Below are 21,537 nucleotides of genomic sequence, written 5' to 3' on the forward strand. Positions count from 1 at the left end.
GCGAAGTAAGTTTACTTACAGATGCATAGGTTTCTTGAGCTTTTTAATGTTTTTATTCAAAGATTTGACTAGGCCTTGCTTTTGGTCAATCGAGTCTTAAGACTTTTGTCAATCTTTTTGGAGTCTTAAGACTTTTGTTATTATGAGAAAATCTTGTGATCTATATATGATTGTGTTAATAAAATTTGATTTTACATAAATTGTGTGAATTGTAGGGTTTAATTTAATTAAACAAAATTAGCTTTAATGACCATTCATACAAAATCTAAAGTATTTCAATAATTTCATGACACCATATTAACCTTTGCGTAAAGTCACTTAAAACACTTGCAGTAAGGAACCACAAGTCGAAAGCCTTGGTCAGTTTATATACATTTACTCATGTTTGATACAATAATGTTCCATATTGAAAAAAAAATATTTTCGGAAGCGCGGGACTACGCTCCTAGATGCCTTTGGCGGGGTGGACGATCATTGAGTTGAATTAATAACTGAAAACCTAGAAGCAGTCCCGACGATGAAAAATAAAACGACCTAACGGTTGAGTTAGAAGCAGAGAAAACTAATGTTCTAAGGTCCACCAAATTTCAAACCTAAAAAACTTAAACCCAGTTTATTTTCTTGAAACATAAAGCTATACCAATTTCTTTTTTTGGTCTGCAATTGATTTTTTTTTTAAAAACCACAAAACCATTTTTATTAAAAAAAAATCGCTAAACCTCTATACTAAATAGTTATATAACAATATAAATATATAAATATATTCACGTATTACTTTAATTTTACAAAAAATACTACATTTGAGAAGTTTCACAATAAAATCCGTGTAAACTAAGAAAACTATTTTATTTACTGTACATATACATTTAAAAATTTTAAAATCAAAATTTAAACCTTTTTCCTTACACTATTTTAGCTGTAACTTAACAACTACAAAAGTTCGGTTATCTTTGATCATTTTTACGCTAGAGGTCAATCAAATCTATACCAATATAAGATTAAAAAAAATAACAACGAAATGAATACTATGGTCATTGTTAGATCGACCTAATCAACATGTATAACTTTTAATCCTCCATTCGTAGACAATTATAGACAACATGACAAAATTAACTTTTATCAAAAAAACAAACAAAACAACACAGCATCGACAACATACCTAGCTTGCGCGGGGGCTAAACCCCTGGTTATATAAAATAACTTGGTTAATGTTTTAATGTAGCGGCCTATGAACTTGTTACATCATTTATTAGAAAGACATGGAAATGATTTGTTGTGATCAACACCATAGTAATGAAGAAAGCCTTTGAAGGCATGGCCACTTATGGTTACAGTCGCTTGATAACCGATCTCTGCTTGTTCGTTGTTGCTTACTGCCGTTACTCTCGTCCGTTTAAAAACCGCCGGAGCTTCGATTTTCCCTGGCAATCCTTCCTTGAAGCTTGTCTCTACAGATTCCACAGAAAAAAAATTCCCAAAATTCAGATCCAAATAGGTTTATTTTTGGATTTTCAATTTTTCATTACCTTGGCGAGAAGTGGTTGTCGGAACGATCTCGACACTTTTGGGTTTGTCGGAAGAATCGATTTTGAGCTTCTTGTTCCTGTCGGAAGACGAAGAAGAAGAGCGGCTCACGGAGCGACGATGAGAAGAAGGAACCCACGTGCTCTTCACGTGAGTGGCACAGTTGTATCCTCTGCTTTTGCAGCAAGTCCTACACCTTTCGAACAGACACTCTTTCTTTGCTCTGTTCCCACAATCTTTGCATACTTTCTCTTCAACATTACTGTTCCTCGACGACTTGTTATTAACGTCCGCCCCCGTGAAGTTTACCAGCGACGGCTGCGTAATCTGCGACGGTGGTTGATTTAAGAAGACGGTGTTGCGGAGGCCTAGCATGTAGTCTGGAGTACTGATTACCGCGGCGGAGGAGTGATCAGGGACGGTGGAGGCGACGGCGGAGAAAGGAGTTGATGATGGTGAAGGTTGATGGTGCTGTGGCCATGAGAAGAGAGAAGGTGGGTTAGCCACTGTGGAAGTAATTATAAAGCGCGTGGAGGTAGGGAGCTAAGTTTGTAGGCTGAAGAGCTCGTAGACTCTCGTAGGAGCGGTAGCTATGGCAGTGACTACTGAGAAAGAGAGAGATATGGCAGTGAAAGATGAGTGAAAAAGAAAAGATTTTTTTATTTTCTTTTACAAAGTTTTGCGGTCACATGTTTGTAACTGTAATGGTTAAAAAGTCAGCAAGAAAATGAAATTATTATATTTTCAAGTGGATGGGTCCCGCATTTATTGGAAAAGTACCCGCCTAAATTGGCTTTTTCGCCACATTAAAAATTCCACTTTGTGTGTTCTATGCGCATAAGCTTTTACTTTTTAGATAGTTTATGAGTGTTTTACATGGTGAATGTGTAAAAGCTTTTTTATCGTTGAGTGTAACTATTTCATAGTTTATTAGTAGGTTTCTCACTAGAGCATACTTTCAAGTCTAACTGAATAGCATTCAACTTGTATCCAAGAAGAGATTCTAGCAGGGAAGTTGATCCTTGTAGATGTACAAGACCAAAGTCCCATGCAGTAATCGGACACAACCTGAGAGAGAATGAGTATGGTTCTGGTGGAATCAGATAGTTATCATGGAAACACATGGTGCCTAGATAGCTATCGTCTCCCCCAACCACTCTGTGTTTATGGTCCAGATGCACTTACACTATACAACACATTAAAATGCAAACAAACAAACAATCGATGCTTAAACGGTGCTCAAGTGCTCCATAAAGTCATTTCATCAAAAGTACGGATAGATATCAAATCTTGAGATGATCTAGAGAATGTGGACAAGAAAAAGATTACTACCTCGATGGTTTGTTCCTTGATAAGATCCTCTTCATGTGTTGCACGAGTCGTTTATTTACTCATAAACGGGCATATGTTTATTTAGCGGGTATACCCGCTAACGAGACGAACCTAAATGGACGGACCCGTATAAACCTATTTATTTTTGTATCATAATAAATGGGTCACGGGTCCGTCCGTTTATACTAAAGCCCAATAGGCCCGCGGGCTTCAAGCTCATTTTAACATCTCTATGCACGACGAAGCTCAATATAGGTTGTATGGCAACTAGATAAAGCCTATGAAGCTGATGTTTAGACACCAAAGCATATTATAAACTTTGAGGACATCAGATTTTCTTATAAGGCATCAAACTGAACGAACCTGAATATATTATAAACCTTATGAATTTCACCAAGTTTTCTCATTTTACTTTTTCTTATAGTACTCTACTGTATGTCTGAGAAGCTAAGCCAAGGCTTTAGGTTGCTGAACCAGAAAACCAATAGCAATAGCCAATGAGCTGCATGCTTACTTGTTCTGCTGACCAGAGATTTGGAGAATCAAGTATAGCCACCTTGGGAGAAGGTCAATACCAACTTCTAGTATGCAGCCTCTAGGATGAAGTAAGAAAGAACAAGATTAGAGATCCTTCGAGGACTCTAGCATGTTGTCCATGCAACAGCTTGAAAGTGAAGTAGTATTATTCCGTCTGCCAAAAAGACAAACTTCTAATTTAAGCAAATTAATGCAAAATGAGAAATGAAAGATCATACAGAAGATATGGAAAATATAATTTTTTTTTTATTTGGTTAGATTGATTCACTACCCTTCAATTATATGGGCATCTGGAAGCAGGTCATGTAGCAACCAGTAGGGTTATCTTCAGACTTCAGGAACATGAGGAGGAATGGAGGATCATTGGGGAAAAGGGTGCGCAATATTAGTGTAGATAGGCCGATCAAAGAAGCAATACAAAATTTGCTAGATACCAGAAGATTATAAGTGGAACCAACTCTCAGGTTACAGAACCATAACACACTACGCAGCCTCACTAAACTTCTATAACTAAAAAAGCTCCGTCGCCGGGACTCGAACCCGGGTCTCTCGGGTGAGAGCCGAGTATCCTAACCAGCTAGACTACGACGTTTTTTTTATCTTTTTGCTTTATTTTAGTATTCACTAAATTAATATGAAGATTATAAATTTGATAGAAAATAATTAATGGAAAATTTTCATAACTTTTTTCTTATCTATAAACAAACAGAGTTTCGTGTTCAATCGAAAATCATGACTTTAATGAACACTCAATATGGAAGAGTGGAAAAACTTTTCTTTCATGTTTCTGTTTTGTTTCATATTTTTATTTTCAAAATTTCAGGCTCTGATTTTAGTTATAGATTTGATTATTTTATTTGATGGTAAAAGCATTTTTACTTTTTTTGTTCATTTATTTGAACATGTAATATGTTTTTAATAAATGACTGTGTTGATAATATGACTCTAAAATTCATTTTATATGATCTCAAACTAAATAATTATGTGTTTGGTATAAAACCGAATAAACCGAAAACCGACGGTATATAAACCGAACCGAACCGAAGTAAATATGGATTTAGAATGGTAGTTATATTTTACTAACCGAAATACCGAAAACCGAAAAAAACCGAACTTAAACCGAACCGATATCCAGATTGAACACCCCTAAGTGGAACAAACTCAAAAAAGCTCCGTCGCCGGGACTCGAACCCGGGTCTCTCGGGTGAGAGCCGAGTATCCTAACCAGCTAGACTACGACGGATTTGTTGATGGTCATAAATGAAATATAATTAGTTATTTAGTTATAAAGAATTTAAAGGAAGTTATGGATTACGATTTTGAATAGAATTCGATCGGCCGAGAAAAAGATATAGTAGTTGTTTATTAATGTCAGTTTCATTCCCCATATTCAGTAATAAACTGAATTTAATAACTACATTAAAATCTGATTGCTGCAAGCTGAAGTAAAGTTTGCTAGTTTTGGCCTTGAGTGACTAGTGGTGATGTAAAATAAAGATTAAGATTTGTTATCTATCTCTCAAGTCTTTGGATATTGAAGAATCAATTATAAAAGTCTTTCCTTGATTTGCTTACACACACTTCTAGATTAGTTTAGTTATAGTCTCAACATCAACAAGACAACAACCTTATAGTTTGTAGGTTTGTACCCTATTTTGTTTTTATGTGTAATACTTCCATCCAGATTCAACATCGCATATATACTGTAATAAACAATCACACACTTACGTAGATAAACAAAGTAGAAAACTATAGGTTTTAAAATTAATTATTTGTTACTCGGAAAAGATTAGACATCTAGCCACAATCAGTATGCATTTACAAGTGAAATTTTATAAAGCTAAACCTTTAGAAAGCTTTCCGCCAAAGACTCTCATCACATGCAGTTAATAATACCATCATTAACCCGGAGTTCTTAGAATATGATTTTTAGCGGAAGTTAAGAAACTGTTTCTTAACTTTTAACTAAAAAAACTAAGAACCGGTTCTTAAAGTCCTTATTTAAAAACCGGTTCTTAGCTTTTTTAGTTAAAAGTTAAGAAACAGTTTTTTAACTTCCGCTAAAAACTCCATCCTAATAACCCCGTGTTAATCATGCTCTAAGTATATGTATATATATAAAAAAACACATACAGTAGAAAAGCTTACCTAGAGATTATAGTCAAATCTCACAATATAAAAGGACATCTTCGTGATCAGAACAATCTCCCAACCTTTAGGAGACCGTCTAAATACACCCATAACAATCTCTCGATCGGAGCTTCCACGAGAAAAAGTTTCTCAGCCATGGCAGATTCTACTTCCCTCATTGTCAACAAACAAACCAAAGGAGGATGGAACGCTGCCGTTTTCATCATGGGTAACACATCAAATGAGATTTGAATTTTCTTCTCAATATCGGCTGATCATTTGTATTTACGTACCTATATTATTGTCAAATCTTTGCAGTTGTGGAAATGACAGAGAGATTTGCGTTCTACGGTCTCGCAAGCAACTTGATGACATTTCTAACGAATGAGCTAGGCCAGTCCACGGCCACGGCAGCCAAACACATCAACACATGGCTCGGCGTTTCTTACCTTTTCCCCATTCTCGGGGCGTTTCTAGCTGACTCAATCCTAGGCCGCTTTAAAACCGTTCTCTTGTCGTCCTTTGTTTATCTCCTGGTCTGCACATATATACCTCTCTCTCTCTGTGTTTCAAAAAAAAAAAAAAAATCTCTCGATCTCTTTTTGAGATCTCAAACAAATATGAACGGCTACTAATATATATGAACGTTGATCTTAAAAATTAAAGGGAATGGTAATGTTACCATTGTCGGTGACGGTGGTGGCACCACGGCTAAGAGAAAAAGCGTTCTTTATGGCGTTGTATGTGATGGCGGTTGGAGAAGGAGGGCATAAGCCATGCGTCATGACCTTTGCGGCTGACCAGTTCGGAGAGGCTAGTGCAGAGGAGAAGGCAACCAAGACATCATTCTTTAATTATTGGTACTTGTCCATTGTCCTTGGTTCTTCCATAGCTGTTCTTGCCCTCATCTTCATTCAGGTATTATAATACTTCTCTAACTTTTTTCTTATTATGTAAAACCTTTATGTCTTTCGTTTATATATATCCCAAACCAAAACATCAATTTCTTCTTTTTCAATTTTATTAAAACTGTTGATTCTAGAAATGACTTAAATCTCAATGCACAGGTAGACCACATTCGTTAGTACTGAATATCTTTTAGGATTAGGAAATATTACTTTTAGAAGATAAGTATTTTTTCTAAAAGGAAATAGAATATCGAATTTTGAGTCTGTATAAATACATGTCTAATCGATTGTAAATTATTCATTCACATAATCAACCGCACTGGTACCTGATTTGTATTTTCTCTAATGTGTTTTTGTTTTCTTTTCTTTGTTATTGATTCGTGTTTGTTCATATATATTTATTTGTTTTTATAAATTACAAAGGAACGAGTGAGTTGGTTAGCAGGATTCAGCGTAATAGCAGGAAGTGTAGGAATAGCTGTACTCATATTTCTGATCGGTATTCCGAGATATCAAAAACAAGTTCCGGTGGGAAGCCCTCTCACGAGAGTTGCTCAAGTCATCGTAGCTGCTTCTAAGAAATGGCGACTAAGCACCACACGCCACCACTATGGCATATGCTACGAGGAAGGCACGGAGGAGGACAAGTCGGAGTCAACGAATGCCCATCTTCTTGCCAGAACCAATCAGTTCAGGTACTTGCTTAATTACTTTATTTCTATATTTGATCACCTCAGTTTCAACAACTGTTTGACATCTAAAGTGGTCCAACATGTTCGTTTTATGGGCACATCATATGCATTTTAATGCTAATATATTGTCATAGAATATTTACCTAAAACTACTTAATCCAACTGGAACCGAGTCATCGGACTAACACCTGTATTTATATTGTTTAAATATACATATACGTATTAATATTTAGAAAGGGTTGAGTTGTAGACGTCGAAAAAGAAGAAGAATGAATATTCTGAGGATTTATTTATCTTCCTTTGAACGTGCATGGAATCATGTGAAGCCACTTAATTTGAACTTGTACTATATACTAAACATTCAAAATGAAATGAATTAATAATTACGTATTAAATAAGGTTTAATGATTATTACATTTTACTCATGAAAACGTACAACGCCATGTTCCTAGTCATGATGATCGTTAGATGGATAATGACATTGGGTCCTGGTTTTAAGCATTGAATATATTGTTCTGAGTCATAACCCAATAAACATATATATGTATAATATAAATTAAACTCACAGAATGATATCTACCACTTATCGTATGATATCATTTTTACGTAATGCAGATTCCTGGACAAAGCTACAATCATTGATGAGGTTGATAATACGTCGAACAAAAGTAGAAACCCATGGAGATTATGTCCCGTGAACCAAGTGGAAGAAGTAAAGCTAATATTGAGGCTCGTACCGATTTGGATAAGCTTGATAATGTTTTCTGCTACACTTACTCAGCTCAACACATTCTTCTTAAAGCAAGGAAGCATGATGAATAGAACCATTGGTGACCACTTCACCATACCTCCTGCTGCTTTCCAAAGCATTGTTGGTGTCACCATCCTCATCTTCATTCCCCTTTACGACCGTGTTTTTGTTCCTAATGTTAGAAAGATCACGAATCACCATTCTGGAATCACATCTCTCCAGAGAATCGGCGTTGGCTTATTTATTGCTACTTTCAACATGGTAAAGTGTATCATCCTAACAACCTTCTGCCTATATTGCTAGCTAGTACTTTAGGTTTTGAATAGCAGACTATAACATTTTTTGCCTTGTCTTTTATGTGAGAATATAAAAGACGAGGCATCGCCAGAGACAAGAGACCGACACATCATGTGGTAACACATGACTAGTCTGGACCAATTCTGTGGGGCCAGAATACTCTTGTATAATTATAAAAAAAAAATATAAACTCACACATGGGAAGTTTCGATATGTCAACTTATATCTCACATGTTAAATATTCTAGGATTCTAACACAAATTCAATTGACAATAAATGAATGGTCTAAGTCACTTATATATATTTATATCCCATCGAAACTTCCGGTGCATAAACGTATATTCTTACACAGCCCCTGCGGAACATTACTCTGTATATATATTAATCTCGACAATATCTCAATCCATAATTCAGTTCGGTCAGATTGATCATACGAATTGAGGTCATCTCGGTTGAAGATCGATCAGGCCTGTTTTGATGGACTTGATCGATTTTGGTTCTGGGGTGGACATCGTATGTTCGGGCTCTGATACTATATTATATTTTCTGGACCTCCAATTTAAAATCAACAGATTATAAATGAATGGGTCTAAATCTCATATATTATTAGTGGGAGCTTATATTCTCACATTTTATTACTTTTAAAATGAAACTTATGAAAGTTGTGTGTTTTTAACAGATGTTGTGTGGTTTTGTGGAGGCAAAGAGACTTAGAATTGCGAGAGATCATGGACTAATTGACTCTCCAAAACAAGTTGTTCCAATGAGTAGCTTGTGGTTACTTCCACAATACATACTAGTGGGTATTGGAGATGTATTCACTATTGTTGGTATGCAAGAGCTTTTCTATGATCAAATGCCTGAAACTATGAGAAGTATCGGTGCAGCCATCTTCATGAGCGTTGTTGGAGTTGGGAGTTTTGTTAGTACTGGAATCATATCTGCCGTTCAGACTATCAGCAAAAGCCATGGTGAAGAATGGCTAGTCAACAACCTTAACAGAGCACATCTTGATTACTTCTATTGGGTCATCGCGTCGCTTAACGCTGTGAGTCTCTGCTTTTACTTGTTTATGGCTAACCGATTTGTCTACAAGAAAGTTCAAGACAAAGATGATGATGATGTTGAAGGAGAAAGAGAAGAGTGATCAAAAATTGTTTTCAAATGAGTAGTAGCTTCTTAATATTCTATGGATGGTTGTATACCGGCTTTATGGTTTATATCCATGATTGCTGTGGTTGTTCTTGTTGAAAGAAAAAATGCTTTAATTCTTTTTTATCTTTTTTTTTATAATACAAGTGCAGGATCAAAGTTCATAATCCCTCGGACCCAAAACCACATAGTATAATATTAGTTTCGTTTCAGCGGTTATTCGAACCGAAGATCCCTGATATAGTGGGTACAGTTTTTCTAGGTAAGCTAACAAAGAAAGTGTGGAAGCGAGTTTGTAAAATTTTCTTGAGGAGAACAATAGAGTTAGTCCAAAGCCTAAGCCTGGGTTTAAGGAAAGGTCGGAGATGTCTAAGAATCTGATTGGTCTCCTTCTTCATCATAACCTAATTGCTTCTTTCCCATCAGATTCTTAGACATCTCCGACCTTTCCTTAAACCCTAAAGGTTTAGGCTTTGGACTAACCCTACCATTCTCCTCAAGAAACTTTTACAAACTCGCTTTTCCACCTTCTTGAATCTCCTTCAAATGTTATGATCGGTTCTTTCGTTGGGTTTTGAAATATTCGAAATAATATAATTATAATGAATTTTAAAATGATTTTAGGAATATTGTGAAATTACAGTGATTTTTGTTTAAAAACATTCTAAAATTTCACTTAAACCTATAAATTTTTAAAATATGATTTTTGAAACTACACCAAAACACATTTCAATCACTATAAATCTGTTCAAATTTACTATTTAAGATATTTTCAATAACCTTCCATTTTAAAATATATTAAAATTACAAGTTTAGTAACAGTAAATTTTCATTTAAAAATATTATATTTAAATAACATCATTTATCATTTTAGCACAAATCAGTTTAATTGAAAATTTGAATACACTCCTTAATAATTCCTTTCTATAAGAGCGAAAAATATTTATTGTGTAAACACTTTCTAAGTTAAAAATATACAAATTTGAAAAAACTATGTATTATTTTTATATGATTATGTTAAGTACATTATTCTTAACATAATCATACACATTATGTTTTAAAAAGAAAAAGTAACAATAAAGAACAAAGGAGATAATAATGATAGATGGCCAGTTGACCACCATCCCACCTAATGTTACAAATGTTGCAGGTTGAAGAAAAAGGTGCAAGTAATTAATCTAACATACAACAGAGAGATCACTCTCACTCCTGATCTACATCAAACCAGAAATAGAGGTAATCCTTCGAGTACATGACTCGAACACGCTGCAATACCAAGTCTCCGCTAGTAGCAACAGCCTTTGCACCTCCCTCAATCCTTGTCTGCAAAACAGTCACACTGTTTCCCTTAATCTTTTCATCAACAGTTTCCTTAACTTCCACATGGCGGCTCAAGTTATCTTCTTCATCTCCTCCAGCAGTGCTCACAATTGGGCATGAAAGATGATCCAAAGGGTTTGTTTCACATTGAAGCACACATCCATCAATCGTTAGCCTTCCACTCCTGTGAAGCAAGCAGCAGCCAAGCTCGGCTTTTACTGTTAGATTCGCTAGCTTGCAGGTTGATAGCAACTCCAGGGCACTGCAAAAGAAACCCAACAACAAAAAGCCGTATACCAAAGAATTTTCTTTGTGATAAATAAAAAAACACTAGCATGGTGACATAAAACATGATGTCATAAATGCGTTAAGCAGCAACTACTAGGACACTAAACCTCCAATGAAGCATTTACAAGAAAAAACTGCAGAGTGAAAGAGATGACTTAAAAGGGAATATGAGCTCCAAACCTGTCTGATCCTCTAGAACATACAAGGGTGGTTTCATCAGGAATCTCGCCACTACCAATCTGAACAAAGAAAATATGAGATGAAAACTGAAATACTATTTGATTCATTGAACACTGGTACTTATGCCTTAGCAGCACACAACCCATTCCTCAGCGAAGAAGGTTAAATACTATTTCAGCCTCAAGACATTGGGGCTTCCACTTAACTGAAACCAAAGAGGTCACTGATAAGGCAACCCCTAACTCGGTGAACACACTAATGTGCATGCATCATTAGAGTAGTGATTAAATAACTATTATCCATATTGTGCAACTCCATCTATTCATCCTAAATCATGCTATACTTTCAATTGCTTTTTATTACAGCTTTGAATATGAGAAAATGAGGATTACTAAGACGCAGGTGGGGGCAGAATCAATTAATCAATGGATTGAAGACTCAAAAGAATCCCAAAAATCTTCTAAGACTTTGAAGCCAGACTAAGTCCTTTTTCTTCGAGTCCTCACATGGTCAAGGAACTTTAGTTCTCAAGTTTTTAAGTTTTTCTAACATTCATTAGTACTCTCACTCGTGCTGATTTCAGAAGCAACTCTGAAAATAATTTACCAAGTCACAAACAGCTCGTGCATAGTTTCCACTCTTACAGTTATTGGATTCCAGTATTAGCTGTCTTTCAACCCTATTTGGTACCTAAAATGTGAGATTGTTATCTTCTAAATCTTTTCAATGCATACTGATCTCCGTACCAAGAGCTAGGAGTAGATCTCCATCCTCTAATCAGATTAGATAGGTGGCTATTCATTCACATTTCACATGTTTTTTGGATATAAATTATTTACTTTACAGAGACGTTGGTACAAAAACTTTCACATATTTTTATTACTTTTGAAGATGTAAAACATAGGTACTTCAGTAATTCTAGATGAAGTTATATATATCATGGAAATGCAAAAAAAAAACCCATGAAATTAGATTAGAAATATGATAAGACATACCAGACAAAGGGGCTTTTTAATCTGAATATTGGAAACGCGATGACTTCCACCAGCCACTATTAAAATGGTATCGCCAGGTCTAGAGGTGACAAAATGGTCAGGGACACTTCATCTACTAATACCAAAGAGGTGTACATCACAAACCTGGCAGCAGACACAGCTGATTCAATGCTGTGGAAAACTCCAGGGAGGGATAAATCCTTCACGAAAGGGTCGACTCGTAGCCACAAGCGAGGGTGACAAGCCAGATATCTCCATCTGTGGCAAACGAGTGCTGTGTTATACCTATCTGCAAACTCATACCAGATACATAGAAAGCACTGAAAACAGATTGTAAATGGGTAACAAAATATGCCAAGTCTCATGCAAACAAACAAAACAATACAGATCAAAACATATGTATTCAATACAAAAAAATGCTGTCTTAGTAGTGAAGTTACATTGATATAAAGCTACATAACCGCAAGTGTTGTCTGAAAATGATCTGGGGCGTTAAAAATTTACAAATTTGAGTCTAAAGTTAAAAAAAATTAAGCTACAGAACCGTGATGGTGATCTGAATACGATCTGAGGAGTTTCAAAGTCGCAACCTTTGGGTCTTAAAAGTTTGAATTTTTGAGCTAAAGAACCGTAATTGAGTTGGTGTTAAATTCTAATTAGGAAAGACAATACAATTGAATCAATCAAGAGCGAAATTGAACAGAGAAACATAAGGGTATCGTTTAAAACGAATAGATATGCGTATGTTTACCAGGAATCGGAGAGAGGAAGCTGAGGATGTGCATGAGGCAACCATCATCGAGATTGTTAAGAGATGTGAGAGATTCAGGTTTCATTCTCTTCTTCTTCATCCTCGGCTCGGCGATTAGCTTGTCAACCTTTGAGATTTTAGGAATCTCCATGGAAGCAATCGATGAACCCTAAAGTCATCCCCCGTCGTTAATAATCGATCAGCCGACTCAATTATCTACCATCCCTGACTTCAACATGCTTCTCCTTTTGGTATAAGTTCGGTTTACCGTTTTTAAACCGGAATAATCGATTTTATTCAAAAACTAGCGTATTCGGTTTTAAAATACAACCAAAAAAAAAATCGTTAATTCCGCTGCCGGGCTTCGAACCCGGAATTCATCGATTTGAAGTTAACCTGTGTGCTACAGCGGATCTGTTGGTACCTCTGTTCCGCTAATATATATATATATATATTAAAATGAAACGTTTTAGAAAAGGCACAACAGAAAGAGATGTTAAATGGGCCAATCAGACTTAAAGTCTAGAAAGCCTCTCCTTTGCGTCCGAACATCCTCACCGTTGGTTGTTTTGATTATGTGGACTATCCAGGTCTCTGCAATCGGGTCAATTTAAATAATTAGGAGAACAATAACTTTTTCTTACCCATTCAGACTAAACCGGAGTAATCGATATTATTCAAAAAGTAGCAATTTTTAAATACAAAAAATTATATTCCGCCGCCGGGCTTTGAACCTGGATTTCAGAATCAAAATTAACCTGTGAGCTACAGCGGATCTGTTGGTACTTTTGTTTAACTAATATTATATAAATCGAATGAAACATTTTTGGAGAAGCAAGACGAGATGTTAATACACGACAAGAAGAAAAAAAGACACAAGAGCGTCACATGAAAGACGAGTTTGTTCAAAGAGATGCTGAGAGATGTTTGTCTACTCTGCTAATTTCCTCAAGCTCTCCTCTCTAACACTGCAACCTAAACTTAATTGACAACAAAGGCAAAACCTGTGCATCAGATACCAATGAATCCATATGCATATGAACCCTATGAATGTATATAATATGGGGGACATAATACACAGCAAGGAATAATGGTTTACCATTCTAGATTTCACAACTTTCTTTTGTTTCCTTGGGATGACTCAACAACCATCTCACCAACAGTACTATTGTATCCAGAGTTGGGTTCATTCCCTAAAGCAAGTGAACCTGCACGTATCACCTCCTCCTCTCATGCTTTCTGCTTATTTATGTGACTCTCTTGTCTGCCGCATTTAGAAAAAATCACTTTGTCTTCAGTTCCCGTCTTCGAAGAAGCTGGTTATTCTAATCCTCCTTCCATATGCTTTGCCGCCAACATATCAAAAGGCCTGCGAAAGAGCAAATGAGCCACAGTTCTGTCTGTGGGATTGGTCACTGTTTCTCTGTCTAGCATTCCGCCATATCTGTAAGAACAAAAAACCAAGAGCTAGCTATGTAAACCACCTACTGATTTTGACGATAAAGTTTATCAAAAGGACAATATTATAACATCACATAAAAGAGTGGTAATATTATTATATACCATATTGATTAATATGCATAAATTTGTCTCACCTATATCTGGATTTTTTTTCAGGAATAACCACCTCCTGGTCATCCTGGCTAGTCTTATCACTAGTGTGTTGTCTCTGACCAGCGCTATCAGCCAACCGGAATAAGCTATCTCGTATACAAGTCCTTGTTCCCATATCCAACTGCATGTCAATAAAGAGTATTAGTTACTCCCAACATAAAGGTCACCTACAATTAGCTTCATCTTTTTTTTATAACATAACAACCAACCAGCCATTTGAATACCTTTGCTACAACATCTTGAAGCCGATAAAGAACCGAGAATTCTGATGAACTATCAACACCATCAGCAAAGTTTCCAGAATCACCTGGTTCCAAAGATGAACTAGGATCAAAGGAAGGCATTGCAGTTAGACCTTGAAGATTAGCTGTGTCGACAAGCTGTAGTGGATTATCTTGACAACAGTTCTGAGTAATGTATTGATCTGCTAGAGGAACCTGATGGCAAAATTGTCTCTGAATGGCAAGCATTGCCTGCATTTGTTGTCTGCCCCTTAGCTTTTCTAGTTTTTCCTGTGGCGTCATTATTGAATGTCGTGCAGAGGCATCTGTTACCATGTTTAGGGAGATAGCAGTAGCAGGATTGTAGGAAGGATGCATCAGCTGATTACCAAAACCAGAAGTAGCCATGTATTGGTTTGATGGCATATGTGGATAGTGTCATGTCATAGCCCCTTGAGACTCACTCTGCAGATTAATAGCAATCAATGATGATCCTGACGGTGCCAACTGATTTACAAATTTTCCAGGTGAATTCCTGTACAGTGTCCTACGACCGTATAGATCATGAAATGTTCCAGTCCCAGACATTTTCAAAAACTTCATTTTATCTTGTTGATATGGCTGGATAGAAAAAGGAAATGAAACAAATGAGACTCAATGGAGCTGTACATATTAGTCAGTGCTCTAAAAATCGGTCTACGCAACACCTAGGCCCCTGCCTAATCTGCAAATCGGACTTAAACGAAAAAACAATTTGAAAAAAAAATCAGTTTATGCGTCTGCATAAGCAATAATCCCCTATAAAAGGTCCAACGCCTAGCTGTTTCTTGAACATTGCATATTACAATACATAAGAATCTATACTTATTTCCGTTCACTTTATCATAAACATGTGAGCAATATTCAGCAGTCTGTTGTGCATAGTACCTGGTCCTCATCTGAGGGTTGACCCTTATGCTCATGATACTGCTCAGGTCTTAGGGATACACCTACACTAGGGACACACTGGGATGATGGACCATTGGCTTTTCCAGTCAATGGGAATTGCTGGTTCTCTTGTTGCTCAAACTCAGCTCTAGTATCCAATCCTAGATCTTGCGAGTCCAAAACTGATGGTAATGGTTTTGATGGAGTATTGGATACATCTTTAGAAGAAGACCATAACTCATCCGCACCGCTGAGACTGCCACCGCCAAATATAGGGACATCATCATTGCTGCAAAGTCACCACTTGTGGGGATATTGTGTTAGATACAGACCGCATAGCTCAGCCAGGAAGCGAACAAGCTTTACCTGAACATTCGATCAAGATCATCAAAGCTACCAATGTTAGCCCACCCGCTCTCATCAAAAGCACCTTCCTCTTGACTCTCATCAGTGGCAGTGCTATGAAAAATATGAGGGCCTTTCCAAAGTTCAGATGTTTTCTCTGGTAAAACAGGGTGAGTGAGCATATAAGTTTAAACATGATTAGATTTTGAAAGAACGTACCCAAGCAAAACAGCACTGTTTCAAGAAACGCACCACCTGTCTTTGAACTATATCTAGCATGGGGAAGCGACAAGTCAGGCCATGAGCTCATACAGAAACCCGTTTGAGGAATCCCCTCATCGGTGGCATTATGTCGCGAACTGCTCCCCAATTTGATATCATGGAATTCAACTTTAGTCCCAGTTAATGTTTGCTCAGCTGGCTTAACTGCCTTATTAGATTCGTCGATGTGTTCCTTCCTCTTAAGTTGTTCACTTCTTACTTTAAAGGGCACAATATGGTCGCCTGTCTCACCGTCATCACCCCATATCATATTAGTAAGCTGAAAACACAGGTTAAGACCATAAAAACAAAATAAGAATCAGGCACAAGCAAGTATTAACATCCACATGGGAACAAAACCGAAGGAAAGTAGAATCATATAAGAACATGAATGTTAAGAAAAAATAGGCACACTTTCCACACAAAAAAAAAACTGATTGATCAATGAAAAGTGAAAAACTTGAATATAAAACTAGATAACATAAGTAAAAGACATCTTTCCCAATCATTAGTCTCTCTGCTCATATGATTCTAGTACTCAACTACCAGACCCTAAATCCAATACTCAAGAAAAGCTAGCTCAGATCATTCTTTGTTTATGTGGGCAATGAACCTCCTTAACTTCTAAGATTTAAGTTTTATCCCTTGAATGCAGTCAAAGCCTAAACGTCTCGTTCTTCTCTGTTACTATGAAAAACTACAGAACAATGAAATGTAATCAAACCACTTAAGCTATCTCTCTTCTCCACCAGAAAATTAGAGATGGGCTATAGAGAAGCATCAAAGAAGTTGACTTTTATGAATACAAGACAAAGAGCTTAGTTGCTTACACAGAGAAGGGCACTTCATACCCAGAATGGGTATGTATAACAAAGGAAGGAAACTCAGAATCATCAGCTCAGGAGTGATTCAAAAACTGATTGATAATCATATTCAGAAGTTGGAAGTATAGCAAAAGATTGAGACTTTTACCTCTTCTTCGTCCAAATCAAACATGACTCGAGAAACAGAGTCGAATCACATAACCCAAATCACATTCCCTGATTGCTCCACACATCTGAGATAGGAAACCTGGATAGATAGATCCCAAACTAGAAACCCTACTATGGATTCGAAGAACGGGTAAACAAAGACTTAGGAGGTGATCACGAAGTAGAAGGATCAACCTGAAAGACTGAGTTTGAATACAAAGCTCTTGTAAGAACTTAAGTTGCTTGAGAAGGAAGTAATAGGTTTAAGAAAGCGTTTATTGATTGTATGAATAAAACATTGCTCTAAGGCTACATATATATAGCAAACCTAGAGGAGGTTTAACTACTAGGAAAAGGAAAATAGAAGATAAAGCCAAGTATTAAAAGGAAAAATAGAAATAAGGAAATCGGATAATGAAGAACCGACATTGTGACTTTCCTGTCACAATACTCCCTCCTTCAGAATATTCTTGGCCTCAAGGATGGAAGTCTGGATACTTGGCAATGAAGTCTTGATAGAACTCCCAAGTAGCTTGTTGAGGTGTAAATCCTTTCCATTGAACCAATACTTTCGTGACAGCTTTGTTATGCATGTTAACCATTTTATTCTCTAGAATCAATTCAGGTTCCTTGCTAGTACCAACATCATTGAGATATTGAGGAAGCGTTGGAGCTGAAGCAGGAGGATTAGGGCAAATCTTGAGTTGACTGACATGAAAGACATTATGGATAGAAGTTGTTGGAGGAAGCTCTAGCTTGTACGCACGAGATCCAACCCGATCGAGCACCAAGAAAGGACCATAGTACCGAGGTGAAAGCTTATGGGGAATATTTCGACCCTTCAAAGAATGTTGACGATAAGGCTGCAATTTTAAATAAACATAGTCACCTATCTTGAATTCTCGGACAGAACGACGAGCAGCTGCGTATTGCTTCATCCTGTTTTGTGCTCGTAAGAGATGGAACTTCATGAGATCAATAACAGGTTCACGTTTCTGAAGTGTTCTGTCGACAGAAGGAGATGAACTCTCGCCTGGAAGGTATGGCATGTGAACTGGTGGCTGTCTGTAAATGATCTCGTAAGGTGTACTGCGTATAGCTGAGTGAAACGTGGTGTTGTACCACCATTCGGCCAAAGGAAGCCACGAACTCCAAGAATGTGGTGAATCGGACGTCATACAACGTAGATAGGTCTCGAGAGTTTTGTTTGTAACCTCTGTCTGTCCGTCGGTTTGTGGATGGTAAGCAGTTGAGAAATTGAGGTCAACGCCATGTACGCGAAATAATTCTTTCCAGACTTCGCTTAGAAGCGTTGGATCTTTGTCACTTGTAATATCTTTTGGCATACCGTGGCGACGAAAAACTTGATCCAAGTAAAGCTTAGTAACGTCCATGGCTGTATAAGGATGTGATAAATCCAGGAAGTGAGCATTCTTACTAAGCCTATCAATAACGACCAAGATACAGTGCTTTCCAGAAGAGGGAGGCAATCCTTCAATGAAGTCGAGACTCACTGACTCCCATACACCAGCTGGGATCGGTAGTGGTTGCAGTAAACCCGGTTTCGCCACGAGATCATATTTGTTTCTTTGGCAGACAGAACAATTGCGGACATAGTTTTGTGTTTCCAAGCTCATCTTAGGCCAGAAAAACATAGATTTAATGCGTTACAGGGTAGAGTCCCTTCCTGAATGACCACCAACGGCTGAATCTTGTAACCATTGAAAGATGTGGAGCTTTATTGATGGATCGTTACCGACCACAAGTTTGCCTTTTCTTCTCAGCTCGCCATTAGTGAATGAATAGGCTGAGTGTTTGGACGGTTCTGTTTGTAGCTCTTGAATGATTTGGTGAAGATTAGGAACAGACTCCCAAAGGCGTTGAAGGTCTTTGTAGAAGTCGTGGTGTATCTGAGATAAGGCGAGATGAAGAAGCTGAGAACCAGAGACCCGCGACAAGGCATCTGCTGCAACATTTTCTTTACCTTCCTTATATTGAATTTCGAAACTATAACCCACTAGTTTGGATAACCACATGTGCTGGAACGGTGTGGTGATCTTCTGTTCTAAAAGGAACTTTAGACTTCTTTGATCTGTGCGAATTAAAACTTGTTATGGGCGAGATACGAGTTCCATGTCTGAACATCGTGGACTACTGCAAGAAGTTCTTTCTCATAAACAGAGAGGTTTTGATGACGAGGACCCAAGGCTCTACTGATGTAGCAAATAGGGTGGTTTTCTTGCATAAGAACCGCTCCTATTCCTGTTTTAGATGCGTCTGTTTCAACGATAAATTGTTTAGAGAAGTCGGCAAAGCAAGAACTGGGGCTGATATTAGAGCATCCTTAAGTGTTTGGAATGCTGCGGAGGCTTCAGATGACCATGAGAAACCGTCTTTGCGAAGGAGCAATGTCAATGGTCGTGCAATAATGCTATGGCCTTGAATAAATCGGCGATAATAGTTTGCAAGACCGAGAAAGATTTGTAGTTGTTTCTGGTTAGCAGGCGTGGGACAGTGTGCCACGGCTTTAATCTTTCAAGGATCTGTACTGAATCCATCAGAAGATATAAAGTGGCCGAGGTATTCTATTTTTGTTGCTTCGAAAGTGCACTTGGATCTCTTGAGGTATAATTGTTGATGTCGTAGAATTGTGAAGGTCATATCCAAGTGAAGCAGATGATCGTCCCATGTGTTGCTATAGATTAGGATGTCATCGAAAAAGACCAAGAGGAATTTTCGTAGGACAGGTTCAAAAACGTGATTCATGAGACCTTGGAACGTGCAAGGGGCGTTTGTGAGACAAACGGCATCACGAGATAATCGTAATGACCAGAGTGGGTGCGAAACGCTGTTTTGTGGATGTCGTCTGGTGACATTCGCAGCTGATGGAAACCAACACGGAGGTTTAATTTTGAAAAAAATTTGGCGCCGCCGAGTTCATCAAGTAGATCTTCTAGGAGAGGTATTGGATATTTGTCTTTGATGGTTTGTTTGTTGAGACCTCTGTAATCGACACAAAGACGCCAAGACCCATCCTTTTTCTTTACAAGAACCACTGGAGATGCATACGGGCTCGAGCTATATTGAATGATTCCTTGAATTAGCATCTCCTGGATCATTTTGTCGATTGCATCTTTCTGTAGCGACGAGTAGCGATAAAACCGTAAGTTGACTGGATTAGCTCCGGATTCCAAAGGTATTTTATGGTTAAATCCCTTACGGAAAGGAGGGAGTTCGGTGGGTTCATCAAAGATGTCTGAATAGGAATCGAGGAGGATCTGTAGTGAGCCTGATGTGTCAGGTTCGGTACCGCTGGCTTCAGTGTGGTATATAATCGTTTCGGGGTTGAGTCCTTGTGATGACTCTGTATTGTCGACTTCCTGAAGGTGTAGAAGTGCCAGTTGCGGTTCATGTAGCATTAACTTATTTAAGCTACTGCTGGAGATGACTTTTGAATCGTTTGGAGTGATTCCCCGGAGGACGTGCTTCAAGCCGTTGAATTTGAATTCCATACGGAGGTTCAAAAAGTCCCATAAAATTGGTCCTAATGTGGAGATCCATTGAACACCGAGGACGAGATCGCTACAGCCAAGGTCCTAATTTGGAATTTATATCCTTGTGTCTTCCATGTGAAGTCGCTGCACTTGTAATTGGTGATTAAATCTCCACTGGCCGCGAGTACTGTCATTGGTTTGATTGCTTTGAGATTGCAACCTAAAACCTTAGCCATTTGTAGATCGACAAAGTTATGGGTACTTCCTGGATCGATGAGTGGGTGTAGTTTTCTCTTCCCGTATTGGCCCATGATTCTCATGCAGTTATATGTCGGTGAGCCATTAAGAGCATGGACTGAGATCGTGGGGACTTTATGATCCTGATCCTCTATAGTGACGTCAGTGGCGGGTGCGTCATCTTCTTCGTTTTCAGAAAGATCTCCTTGGTCGACATCAATATATAGTATCTGAGCGCGTTTATGTTTCAGATTGTGGCCCGGGGTGAATGTTCCTCGCAGAACAAACATAAACCTTTCCGTTTACGTTCCTGCATCTCGTCGAATGTGAGACATTTGTGATTTGTATTCGGGAGGAGAGGTTTCGGGTTAGGTGTTGTGTTTGTAGTTGTGGTTTGGTTTGAAGATGATGAATTGTGCTTCTGATAGGGGTTGAAAGAAGATCGAGTCGTCTTTGCCAGGGTATGTTGAAGTGAGAGCTCATGAAGTTTGGCTATGCGTGCTGCTTCAGCCACTGTGGTCACGTTAAATTGTCGAACGTGTAGGGCGAGATGTTGGTTCATCTTGGTTAAGAAGATGCTCAAAGCATGCTCTGGTGGAAGTGTGAGTCG

The 21,537-nt window shown here is 37.8% G+C and overlaps 4 protein-coding genes, 2 non-coding genes and 1 pseudogene across 7 annotated transcripts in view; 1 reads left to right on the forward strand and 6 right to left on the reverse strand.

Annotated features, from left to right (window-relative positions):
* The window catches only part of LOC106311878 (protein SHI RELATED SEQUENCE 5-like), an 18,929-nt gene extending 6,829 nt beyond the window's left edge, over positions 1-12,100 (reverse strand). The window contains exon 1 of one of the 2 annotated variants that reach the window (XM_013749202.1): positions 11,307-12,100. The gene's annotated coding sequence lies outside the window, so the exon portion shown is untranslated. Of the gene's footprint in view, positions 1-11,298 lie in introns of both variants that reach the window. The other variant, XM_013749201.1, reaches the window with a different exon arrangement.
* Positions 1,144-2,190, reverse strand: LOC106311881 (protein SHI RELATED SEQUENCE 6-like). Its single transcript, XM_013749205.1, has 2 exons — positions 1,527-2,190; positions 1,144-1,448 (listed from the first exon to the last, which is right to left on the reverse strand). The coding sequence occupies exons 1-2, from the start codon at positions 1,897-1,899 to the stop codon at positions 1,243-1,245; spliced, it is 579 nt and encodes a 192-aa protein (XP_013604659.1). The 5' UTR covers positions 1,900-2,190; the 3' UTR covers positions 1,144-1,242.
* Positions 3,913-3,985, reverse strand: TRNAE-CUC. The gene has a single exon. It is a non-coding gene; the product is annotated as a tRNA-Glu (tRNA).
* On the reverse strand, positions 4,564-4,636 carry TRNAE-CUC. Its single transcript has one exon. It is a non-coding gene; the product is annotated as a tRNA-Glu (tRNA).
* Positions 5,560-9,374, forward strand: LOC106311877 (protein NRT1/ PTR FAMILY 5.4). The gene is made up of 6 exons (XM_013749200.1): positions 5,560-5,752; positions 5,842-6,059; positions 6,190-6,441; positions 6,855-7,126; positions 7,739-8,135; positions 8,851-9,374. Exons 1-6 carry the CDS (start codon positions 5,680-5,682, stop codon positions 9,316-9,318), a joined length of 1,680 nt encoding a protein of 559 aa, XP_013604654.1. The 5' UTR covers positions 5,560-5,679; the 3' UTR covers positions 9,319-9,374.
* On the reverse strand, positions 10,303-13,118 carry LOC106311880 (F-box protein SKIP5-like). Its single transcript, XM_013749204.1, has 5 exons — positions 12,858-13,118; positions 12,251-12,395; positions 12,107-12,185; positions 11,112-11,170; positions 10,303-10,905 (listed from the first exon to the last, which is right to left on the reverse strand). The coding sequence occupies exons 1-5, from the start codon at positions 13,006-13,008 to the stop codon at positions 10,527-10,529; spliced, it is 813 nt and encodes a 270-aa protein (XP_013604658.1). The 5' UTR covers positions 13,009-13,118; the 3' UTR covers positions 10,303-10,526.
* Positions 13,119-13,529: 411 nt separating this feature from the next.
* LOC106310835 overlaps positions 13,530-21,537 on the reverse strand; it is a 9,693-nt pseudogene continuing 1,685 nt past the window's right edge.

The sequence above is a fragment of the Brassica oleracea genome, chromosome C8, assembly GCF_000695525.1.
Source record: "Brassica oleracea var. oleracea cultivar TO1000 chromosome C8, BOL, whole genome shotgun sequence".
In the NCBI taxonomy this organism is placed as follows: domain Eukaryota; kingdom Viridiplantae; phylum Streptophyta; class Magnoliopsida; order Brassicales; family Brassicaceae; genus Brassica; species Brassica oleracea.